The sequence below is a fragment of the Pristis pectinata genome, chromosome 1 (genome assembly GCF_009764475.1).
Source record: "Pristis pectinata isolate sPriPec2 chromosome 1, sPriPec2.1.pri, whole genome shotgun sequence".
Taxonomy (NCBI): domain Eukaryota; kingdom Metazoa; phylum Chordata; class Chondrichthyes; order Rhinopristiformes; family Pristidae; genus Pristis; species Pristis pectinata.
This window is the reverse complement of record NC_067405.1, coordinates 55,486,241-55,498,786: the sequence shown is the minus strand read 5'-3', so window position 1 is coordinate 55,498,786 and position 12,546 is coordinate 55,486,241. Positions and strand designations below refer to the sequence as shown.

General features: G+C 38.0%; 1 protein-coding gene across 1 annotated transcript in view; it reads right to left on the bottom strand.

Moving 5' to 3' along the window:
* Positions 1-2,619: 2,619 nt before the first annotated feature.
* LOC127572193 (unconventional myosin-Ib-like) overlaps positions 2,620-12,546 on the bottom strand; it is a 204,044-nt gene continuing 194,117 nt past the window's right edge. The window contains 3 exon segments of the mRNA XM_052019109.1: positions 2,620-4,132; positions 6,077-6,204; positions 12,154-12,306. Coding sequence (XP_051875069.1) covers positions 4,009-4,132; positions 6,077-6,204; positions 12,154-12,306 — 405 coding nt within the window. The 3' untranslated portion in view covers positions 2,620-4,008.

Below are 12,546 nucleotides of genomic sequence, written 5' to 3'. Positions count from 1 at the left end.
AGCTTACCTGCGAAATTAATGAAGCATTTCCTGATGCTTGAACGGCTAGGGTGCCTCAACCATTTAGGGACTTGGTTTAGACAAGAGCCAAGTGCTAAAAAATTTAGATGGACCTCTAATTCTAGGTCTACCTTCCAGGTTGTATCAGTGTTATCAGTGAGCTCCATGACTATTTGATTTTCTGTGTACTGGAATGGCAATGGCTTCTCTGGCTCTGGTATTAGACTCCAAATCTGGGAGACAGAGTTGACTTAAATTCAAAATATAATTAACATATTGAAACTAATTCCACGGTTGTTAGACAGTCTTCACCTAACAAGTACTAGAAATTCTTCAGGAACAGTGTGCTAAATATAGAATGCCTTGTAAGGTCTATTGTAAGACTACATGCCTATCTTCCTAACCACAGCATACGCTGTACAAAATATAGTGTTGGATATTCGAGCATATGCTTTTGCACACACACACATTGTTCCAATTATACTTTCCAACAAATGTTATCTCAAGAGTTACTGTTTCCTAATTTGCATTTGTTAGTTCTGGGACGTGGTAATTGGTAAACCTGCATTTATTGGTCATTCTTTCTTCACCTCAAGAAGGTAGTCAGCCATGGGCCACCTTGTTCAAGGCATTGTTTGTATGACTGAATTGCTTAACGAGTGAATTCAAAGCATGTCAATTGTCAAACATGCAGTGCAAACTCAAACCACATATGGACCAGATTGGCTAATGGTGGCCAGCTCAGTTTTCTGAAGAACATTATCAAACTATGTTGGCTTTTACAACAATGTAGTAGTTTCCATGGAAATATTTCCAGAGCTGGGTCACTCATTATATCAAAAGTCCAAATTATTTAGTGATAGGACCCATCCTTGCATTATTTAACTATTTGATAGTCTACAAGTAAAAAATCCATGTTAAGTACTAAATCCATGCGTCGGCATCTGATTAATACTGGTTCTTGTGAGAGGGAGTATGACAAAGAGGAACACCCACCAAGAAATTAACCATTTGAGAGAATGGTATTGGGTGCAGCACCCCACCCTCTGCCCTGCCCCCTCCAGCTCCCATCCCATCACTTCCTGCAATTGTACTTTTTTTTGCCAAAAATCCACCTGACATTTGAGATAGATATATAGGTGACTTCCTGTTCCACATCTGGAGTGCTCAACTATAAAGACACGATGATTAAGGTACATGTTTCATATGCCTGAAGCTTAAACTGCATTGAGATTCTTGGTCTTTATGAATTCGGCAGGTAGTACAGCTTGAGTTTGCAATGAGCATGCATTTCCTGCCCACTAGAGCAGAGTATGAGGAGGCCACAGTGCATGATAATCTGTGTTCTGTAGGCAAATTTCAAGGTCAGCATTATCAAAAGCAGCTTTTAGAAATATCTGAGATTTCCCTTTTTGTCTCTGATTATCGATTCAACATGTTAGAAGAAGCTATAGAAACAGAAATCTCACATCATTCTTCTTTTACAAGATATGGGTTAAGTGACTCTTTTATCTACCTTTACTCAGAGGTTGGAGTTTATATTCCTTTGATAATAAAATCTATACAACATGAAACTCAATGCAAACATTTTCCAAATCTTATATAAAACATATCCAAACAAAAATAAAATTCCAGGGGAGAAAAAAGGATATCAACATATTACGTAGTGTTGCATATCACTCCATGTAAGGGATGTCATAAGATTTCTTTAATAACTCCCAAAGAATTGCCTCAAGTGCTTTTTGGTTGATACAAAGAACTCTTTTTGTACAGTTTAACTTTGGAAAATGCAATGGAAACTAAAATAAATAGTTAGAATTTATGTGGATTTTATAAGAATGAACAGTTCATGCTGGATAATCTCATTATTATGAACCATAAGCTCATGTTCAGCGATGACTCAAAAATTATTTGTAGCAACTGTATATTCATGCAAAACTGCTAGTGAACACTTTCACATATAGGGTACTGAACTCCCATGCTAAATTGCAGTGTATTAGAAAAGGTGTGTGTTCTAGATTCCTAATATATACATGCATTTTTATAATAGGTATATCATGTGTGGGCACTGAAGTATTAACCTTCCAATTGGCATTCTAGCATCTAATAATTTTTTCTACTTAAATTGCAGGCGAGGAAAGTTGGAGTTTGCCTCACTCAGATGATAGAAGCAACAATAGTTTGACATTCACCCTAGCTTATTCGGCACAGAGATATAGAAAATAATCCAGCATCAGAAGAACTCTGATTCACCTTTCAGTAGCACAAACCATAGATAAATACACACAAAATAAATTGGCCCTGTTATATTGAAATACAATAATGCATGACTTACACATGTTGCCATGAAGGTGACAGTCCTCTTTTAGGAAGGAGTGGCAGAAAAGTCAAATTTTCTGATTTTTTTTTGGAAGACTGATATTTTATTAGTCAAATGTGTTCTGCACCTGTGTCTCAATGCCTACACCTGATCATTTATTTTGGTTTCATGTGCATATGGAATTAATCCCAAAATAATCTCTGTAATTCCTAATTCATGATGCTCGCCCTTCATTTGAATGTCCAAGAGTTGAATCCCACACATTCAGTACGATTACTCACAGTAGAAGACACCACAGATGCATGAATTTGACAGATTTATAAAAGATTAATAAATCAGCTGCATTAACTTTGATTTTGACCATAGTCTGATACACAAATTCGGCAGGCAGGATCAGCTTGAAAGAGGCATTAAATACAAAAATATGATTATAACATTACAGCACACCAGCATTACATCACAATTAAACCAGACCACGATCACAATACCGACCTCAATCTATTTACATCTCTTTACCTCAAAAGTTACTTTGTAAAGATTTATTGAATCGTATTTCATTTCATTTCCTGTTAGTGTTTTTTAAGTCTGTATAGTGTGAATTCTATAACTTGCAGCAATTTAGCAAAAATGTTGTTGGCCTGCTGGTTGTTTTGCAGCGTTCTACACAGCTGCCTGTACTGAGCAACTCTCAAAGAAATTTAACATAAATAGCCTTTACAAAACACTTTAAAACCTGTTTTTTTTGTTGCACAATACATACAATGTATTTCTTATTAAAACAAGCAATTTTCCTGTACATAGTTCAGCAAATGTCTGATCACTGATAGCTTGATCCCATAACCAAGTGACAATCTCTAGTACGCAAAGTTACAATATAATCACCTGTGGCTTCTTACTGCACTATTTTTAAAAAAAAATCAAATTGCTTTCTCCATTTTATGCTAGCTTCTGCCTCGCAGAAAGCTGAAACTATAATGTTCCACACACCCAGGCATCTAGCTTAGGTTCAAGTTCATGAATCTGGTTAAAATTCCCAAATCTCTTTTACATTTAAAAATCTTTTATGTTTCCCATCTAGAGATTTCTCCCAATAATCCCCAATGTCCCCATACTCACCCACCCTTTCTCCTGAAGGAGCTGGCTAATGTAATTCCACAGGTTTGAAATATCAGCTATCTGATACCTCACTCAAGTGGCTTTTTGGTTCATGTGACCTTTGGCAGTGAGAGTTCAGCAGACAGCCAATATAACCAAATGTAGTGTTCTACTTCAGGCCCAAGTTGACGTAAACTAGCCATGTGATAAAACCACAGAACTACAGACATTTACGGCACAGACTGAGGACATTCGGCTACTGTGTACATGGTAAGTTTTCCAAAAAATAATCCCTCTTCCCGGATCTCAATTTGTAAATCAGGACTTTCTTGCCCTGTACTGCTTAATATTACATCAAGCAGGTAATTCTGATGCAAAGTGATGGAGGAACTACCACCCTGAGATTTGTGAAATGAAACCCTTATTTTAAGAGTTTTGAGAACCAATCTTAGAAATAGAAAATAAATTGACTCCACTGTTACACAGCTTAACCATTATCAGCCAGTCACAGCCTCAGGAGAAGAAAATTAACTGAAAAAATATATAATCATATGTGCAGCAATAAATTGTCCCAGAAAGCTCAGGATTTGCAGTTAAGGAACTGTGACCTCCAGGAGACGATTATTTTTCCTCTTGCATGTGGGGAGGTTGCCATTTTTCTGTGTCCCCTGAATAAACTTCACACAGACTTTGTCCTGATTGAACTGAACCAGAAATCTAAAAAAGACAAAATAAAGCAGTGGACTTAATGATTTTTAATAAAAATGTGAGAAATTTGTTCTTGCTATATTACATTTATTGTTCATTTGGAATCCTAACACAAGAATGCTGCTTCAGTACAAAGAGGCAGGGCCAAAATATGTTTTTTTAACTGGACTATAAGCTCTGCACATTGAGTATAGAATCTGCCCCTCCATTGTTCACTACAAAATAAAATTACATTCCTGTCATCCTAGCCATAATGATCACTCCTTCACAAGAATGAGATTAAAATCAAGTAATTACAACACCTCACTCCTTTCTGGGAAATTACCATGGAACGTCCCTAGTGTCTCAGATTCCACTAACAATGTCAGCATTACAGCAAATTCACTTCCCCAAATTAACCATGAAAGTGAATGTAAAACCTTTGTAGGTGACTTGATATTGCGACATACTCTTCGACTTCCTAAAGGTTTAAACAGAAGCTCAACAATTACAGCATGCCCTGAAACCTGTAAAAGCTTAGAAGTGTGTGATGGAAATGACATTGAAATGTAGTGGTGCGTAATAATGCTGCAAAGTGAAATATACAGCATCTTATGAAATTTGTAGCTTTGGAAAAATGTGCAACTTAGAATATCAGAAAGATACCTATTATAGCAATTAAATTCTTGATGAATATACCAATAAAATATTTTGCCTGTAAAGATATGAGAGCATGGTGGCTAGTGGACTAGAGCTGTAGTGGCCAGACTATCAATCTGGAGACCTGTTCAGAGAACTGAAAGTCAGAGTTGAGTGGTAATAAAGATTGAATGATGTCTCTCCTATAAATACTACCATCAGTAGTATCTACAGGAGGTGCTGCCTCAAGAAGGCAACATCCATCATCAAAGATCCCCACCATCCGAGCCATGCCATCTTCTCGCAGCTACAATCGGGCAGGAGGTACAGAAGCCTGAAGTCCCACACCACCAGGTTCGAGAACAGCTACTTCCCTTCAGCTATGTGATTCTTGAATTAATCTGCGCAACCCTAATCACTACAGTTTAGCAACACTATGACCACTTTGATCACTTTGCACTAAAATGGACCTTGTGTTTTTTTTGTTCTATTTCAAAGTCAAAGTTGAGTTTATTGTTATATGTACAAGTACATGTATGCACGGGTGCAATGAAAAACTTAATTGCAGCAGCATCACAGGCACATAGCATCATATAAGTAGCATTCACAAGAAAAATATAAATTAAACATAAATTATACACAATTTTTACAAGACAAGAAACACAATGAGAACAAAATTAAAACAAAGTCATTTTAGTGCAAAGTGGTCAGAGTGGTCACTGTTGTTAAACTGTAGTGGTGATTAGGGTTTTGCTGAATGATTGAAGGGAAGTAGCTGTTCTTGAACCTGGTGGTGTGGGACTTCAGGCTTCTATACCTCCTGCCCAATGGTAGCTGCAAAAAGATGGCATGGCCCGGACGGTGGGGAATTTGATGATGGATGTTGCCTTCTTGAGGCAGGGCCTCCTATGTTCTTTCTTGTAAAAATTGTGCATAATTTATGTTTATGTTTTTGTTGCGAATGCTGCTTATATGATGTTATGTGCCTGTGATGCTGCTGCAAGTAAGATTTTCATTGTACCTGTGCATACATGTACTAGTTCATATGACAATAAACTCATCTTTGACTTTAATTTCTGATGGGAATTGTGTTTGTCATAGAAATGGAGGGAAAGGGAATAAAAGAATGGGGGAAAAGAGTTTTGTGTTCCACCTCTGTAAAACTGATACATCTTTCCTGAGGATGCTCAGAACCAAGCACTTATTCCAATAAAAGTCATGTTCCATTCTTTCTCAGGTCTTGAACAACTTTGTGTTAATTTCCAGCATGTTTAACAGATCTATAACTTCATGAGTCTTTCCCTTTCTTTTCCTAAAATGAAAATCAGAACTTACTCATTGTTTATCTCAACAGCTATCTTCTGGTTGGTTTTGAAGAATATTGTACGATAAAGCTTGGTAATTATCTCAATCAAACGGTCACTGGTGAATAGAAAATCGCCCTTAGTAGCCGCAGTGGAGCCCTGTGATTAAAAGAAAGCTGGAGTTAGTGTTCCTGCAGGTAGTGCATAAAGTATTCATTCTCTGGCACCAAGCCCTAATCCCAGATACTGACCAGTACCCTATTACCTTCAACCCTGAGATTTCCACTCAAACCCAAAAACTTTTTTGTCTCTGCTGGCTTCGAGGATTCTCCCGGCAAGAAACAAGCAATAGTTCCAGATTCACTGGGCAAAGTGTCCATAATGTGGCTTTTAGCAAGCAGCATTGCCCTGCTTCTCATTCTGTTGAATGGAAGTCGAATAACTGAGAAATATTGAATGAGGAAAAAAAAAGGAAAAAAGTGTTCCATTCTTCACCACACACAGCTTTAATTAAAAACATACATTTTTGTAAAATATTACTACAAAGTAGTCCTATGCAAAGAACAAGAATGCAATATATTTTCCTGTCACTAGAAGGAGCTCACACATAACTATATCTCCATGAAAGTCTCTTGTAAAAATAAACGAAGACTACAGCAGAACCCCATTTTAACCGCACAATGTGAGTATGACAACGGTGGGTCTTCGGCAAGCAAATGTTGAGAAACCCCCCCAAGCCTGAGTCTTGGACTACTTTAATGACAGAATGTTTCTCTTTTTTTGTAAAAAAATATTAATTTCCAGAGCAAACACCATCAAGTAAAAAGCTGTTCTACCTCTTCCCTGATCACACTTTTACTTAAATTTCATTTGGTAAGAAATTAAGGGAAAGTGAGCTTGTCTGCCCCAACCAACATTGCCAGATGTATTCAAATAACATATTCAGAACAGGAAACACTGATGGTCTGATACCTGGCATTTTAAGGTGGAGATGTATTTAAGGTGGAGATAGATAAATATTTGAAACATCAAGGAATTGTGGGTTATGGGCACAGAACTGGCACAGAAGAGGAGTTGAGGCCAGCATGATCAACCGTACACATACTAATGGCGCTGCAGGCTTGAGGGGCCAGGTTGCCGACTCCTGCTCCTGTCTTCTTGTGTTCTTGTGCTAATTCCACAGCAAAGTCTGGACCTCTACACTTTGTTGCTATGGCAAGTACAGAGGGTTATTAAATGTAATACTTTTCCCAATATAGTATATTTAGTCAGATTATTTCAAAATAGGAATTTTAAAAAAAAATGTATGCAGCACTCTGCAGCAGCAACTTTTTTCTATTCTAGCAGAAAATCTCCCAAATCATTAAGGAAGCCAGCAGAAATTGACCAATAAATTATCAATGCATAAAATGGCAACTTCCAGTAGAGCTCAACATCCTGGCAATCTGAGGACATGCGTAAATTGATCACATCCTACCCAAATGCACCTTTGAACAATTAAAGTAGATATTAATTTGTCTATGTAATCAACAAATTTAGAAAACTGCTGAAGTAATGGGCTGTAATGGGATGCAGGTAACTGAAGGCATGTACATATTATGTGGGACAAGGCCCTCAGTATGCTAAAACCGGATTTAGTAAATCTGCTGTATTTATAATCTGCACAAATCAACAAACCTATACAACATTTTCCATTGTGTTTCAGCAAAGCTGTACTTTATTTGCTGGATTTTTAAATAAGCAGCTCATGTTCTTTGACCTCTGGAGCACGCACATGTATTTAAATTTGCTTTTGGAGGGCAAACATGCTCATGCATGCATTTAACCTGATGTTATGCACATTTGTTTAGATGTAATTGTGAGTGGGGCCCATGCTCCTGCATTGCCCCGCCTTTCATGTGCCCCTGTTTAACTTTCACCAACTTGGATTGACCAGACTGGGTGGCATTGACCTGAATTTCTGTCTACACTGCCTCTTTTTATTTAAAAAGCATTGCACAATTGTTCAGCACTTTGTAAACTGTAAAGGAATACAATTCAGGGAACTTTAAGACTAGGTTAAAGAATCAGGCAAAAACTGCATTTAGTAATAAACTTCACAGCCACAAGATCTTTACAGTGAAAGGTTAATCACACACTATGTTCACATTAGGTCAGCAGCCTTTTATTCCAGGGGACTTTTAGATAGTTGTCTCTAGAATTGTTTCATTATTCTGAGGTCTTGAACCATTCTCTGTAGCCAAGTCTCTGAAATACATTTATGAAGTTCCCAGAACAGATGAGAACCAAGACGTTCTTATTAAAAACAACTTGAGACTAAATATATATCCTGTTACTGTTTAACCTAACAATAAGGAACTTGTACAATTCTTTTTGCGGATGCAAGGAAAATATGAACATTTTTCTTTGGTTGAAGTTATACTTGCATTCGACCTGCAATTTTTTTTCCCCTTCCTATTCTAAATGTACTGAACTGTGGCCAGATGTAGATTATCTCCAAGTAACTAATCTTCACAGAAGAGTCTGGGTATACAGCAATGGTACCTTTTCTTCTGGAGAGCACTTGAGCTATGCCTGAACCTGGTCTTGACTGATGTCTACATGCAATGGCCTCGACTCACATCTTCACGTCATCCTAAGATTGTGGGTTCAAATTCCAGTGCAAAGACTTGATCACAAAAAAGCAGGCAATGAAGTACTGCATAGTTAGAGGTGCCGTCCTTTGGGTGAAAGGTAGATCAAGACCTGTCTGCCTTCTCAGGTGGATGTAAAATATTCCTTGAGAATATCCAAAGGAGTGCAAGGACCAAGGATCTTTGTGTAGTTTCCTGGTCAATATCTATGCTTCAATCAGCATTCTTAAAACAGATTATCCAATCAGTTTGTGGTCATTTGCTGCACGCAAATTGTCTGCCGTAACAAGATAAAAGTGATTACGCATTAGAAACACTTCATTGACCATAAGCACTTTGGAACCCTCTAAAATCAGGAAAACACCATGAATTTATAAATCTTCTATTCTTCCACTTAGACTAAAGATCTGGTTAGCAATAAGCACCAGGAATCATGGAGTCTCCCGTGTCATTGGAAAGCAGTTGACATAGTCTAAGGAATAGTACCTGTACGTTCTTGGGCTTCATGCCACACGAGTGCTATAATTCATAAATGCATCAAAAGAATTTAGGGATTCTTTGGAAATTAATTTGGGAGTAGTATTGCCACCCAGCATGATTTTCCCAATAGCCAAAGCATTTTGGTCACTTGTTGGATGCTATAGATTTCCTCACAGCAAAACGCATAGATGTACAAAATATGCAATAACTAACAACTTGGAAGATCTTGATGAAGCAGAGGAAATCTCCATTGACAGCCTCATGCCAAAGAGTAAATTATCAATCGTACATTAAATGGTATAAACCTAATGACTTGAACAGGCACTTCTTGGTGCACAGTTCTTCTAATTTATTATCACCGCCTGGAATGGAGGCTCCAATGCGCAGGATTGAAAGAGGCTGCAGAGGGTTGTAGACTCAGCCAGTTCCATCACGGGCACAACCCTTTCTGCCATTGAGGACATCTCAAGAGGTGGTGCCTCAAGAAGGTAGCATCCATCATTAAGGACCATCACCATCTGAGGCATGCCCTCTTCACGTTACTACCATCGGGGAGGAGGTACAGGAGCCTGAAGAACCATACTCAATGTTTTAGGAACAGCTTCCTCCCCTCCACCATCGGACTTCTGAACAGTCAACGAACCCTACCTCGTTACTCCTCTTTTCACCATTTATTTATTTTTGTAACTTATAGTAATTTTTATGTCTTGCACTGTACTGCTGCCGCAAAACAACAAATTTCACAACATACGTCAGCGATGATAAACCTGATTCTGATTATAACATGGCTAATTCATTGGACTTGAATAGCCTGTTAGAGAGAATAACCTAAAGGAACTTTGTTTACGTTAACATTATTACAAGGTACAATTAATGTTCATCTTCACCAAATAAATCAACTATTTCAAACTCACATATCCTGCCATAAAAGTCCCTTTGTTCAGCTGGTTTTCCATTATAGTTGGAAGTCCTTGCATTGCTTCCAATTGTAACCCAAGCAATTCAATTTTATAAAGTTCATGAATATTATTTCCCAGTCGGAAGTTGAATACATTCTTTTCTATGAGGTAATTGATGTTGGCGATGTTTTAACTTAAGTGGAGTTAGAATTTGTTCTTTCTATAAGAAGAAGTATGATTCATTCTTTAACCACAAACTAAAAAGTGGCTCAGAACTGTGGAGATACAAGAGGCTGCAAATGCTGGAATCTGAAGCAAAAAACAAATTGTTGGAGGAACTCAGCGGGTCACGCATCTGCGGTGGGAAAGGAATTGCTGACATTTCGGGTCGAGACCCTGCATCAGGACCAACAAGCTGTCAATTAGGACCTTGGAAATTGCAGAAGGCTTCTGGAATCTGGTCCACCATTCAATGAAATCATGGCGATCTAATTATTTGCACTCTGACCTTTAGTCAATGGGTATTTTCTAGGTCTTAACATTTGTATTTTTTTCTGTTTCAGAACTTCAGCATTCTGATATTGTGTATAAGCATTTATATCCAAGTGAGATCACTGCAGTATCACCAACAGACAATTGTCCCAGTCCTTCACTCTTGTATTAAAAACTATACCACATGTTCATATGATAAATAGGGCACCTTCTTCTTCAATTCTCTCCCAGACAGTGACACCAGCTGGGCACCTGTAGGCCACAAGTTTATTGATCTTTTTGGCCCTTTTCTGGTGAACCTAAATTTCTCCTGAAGACATGTCCTCTTCCCACTTAACATCCCAACGTTTGCTCTGCGAGCAGAGATCAGTTGATGCAGGGCAGGGCAGATCGTCTAATTTGATACAAATCAAAACCCAAACGCCTAGAGCTTTCTGAATTGTAGCACCATCGGTCCATACAGTATTTCATAAGTTACATGCAGTCATAGAAAAAGGTGTAGAATGAAATAAAAAAATGAGGCCACTTAGTACTCTTACATACAAGTGGAATTTTCACTGTATAAAATAAAATGTAATTAGTTTACACATATTGATAGTTGATTCCAAAATTAATTTCACATGATTCACAGGTGTCCTTGTATACCAGTCACTGAAAGCAAATATGCAATAAGCACTGAAGATGGAAAATTATATGTTGAATTTCATTGCAAGAGGTTTTGAATGCAGAAGCAAGGATGTCTTAATACTACTATAAAGGGCTTGTTGAGACCACACATGAAGTGTTGTGTGCAGTTTTGGTTTCCTTACCCAAGAAATGATGTACTTGCCATAGAGGGAGTGGACTGAAGGTTCCTGAGATGGCAGGACTGTCATGAGGAGAGATCAGGTTGACGAGGACAGTTTTCATTATAATTTACAAGAATGAGGTCTCATTGAAATGTACAAAACTCCAACAGAGCTTGACAAGTTGGCTGCAAGGAGGATGTTTCCCCTGGTTGGCAAGTCTTGAACCAAGTGTCACAGTCTCAGGACGTGGGTTTATACATTGAGGACTGGGATAAGGAGAAATTTCTTCAGTCAGAGTGTAGGGAACCTGTGAAACTCTCTACCACTTAAGGCACTGGAAGCCAAGGTAATGAATATATTTCACAAGTAATCGATAGATGCATCTTGATACAAAAGACACAAAGAGGTATGGGGAAATAGCAGAAGTATGGCCATGGTTGGATTGAGTGGTGCAGCAGTCTCGAAAAGCCAGATGGCCTACTCATGCTGCTATTATTTTTTCATGTCTCTTATTTAAATATATGTCTTTCAAAAGTTTTAACAAGATATTGTCCTGGTCCAAACAAATTGCTAGCATCTATAGAATTAACTCAAATGAGAGTTTTGCAGTAATTCTTCAAATAACACATAAATCAACATAGATGAGGAGAAAATAAAAATCATAAGGCATTATCCCTGTTCCTCTAAATTCTTCTTCAAAATTTCAAAGCAACAAAGAACAAGATATTTATTTAGGTTACAGACACTGCTGCAGTTATTTTACTCATTTCTGTATTATACAATTGAACGTCTAGTGTGTTATCATGGAGCCCTTACCTCTTTGAGGTGTACAGCAAAGAGTCCATCTGTTTGCTTGCTCACAGACACACTTGTGATGTCCATCACGGGAATGGTGGATTTGATCTGGCCTGACTTTTGATCAGCAATGATGAAGTTGCTCTTGGTTAATAAGAAGATCCTCGGAGTTCCCTTTATCAAGCAAGGACAGATGTCATTAAAAGTAGGGTCACAAGGATCAGGGCTTGAAACAACCTACAAGCTTAGTGTGATTTTCGCATAAATTTTAGTGCAGACTTGACTCATGCTGATGACCAAATAATTGTGTTGAGACCAGAACTTCCTTTAGGTGTATATGGCCCAGAACTTTAAAAAGGAACTGGATGGTTTCCAGGTGTCCTGATTTGCATGTTACTGACAATCCCACCCACC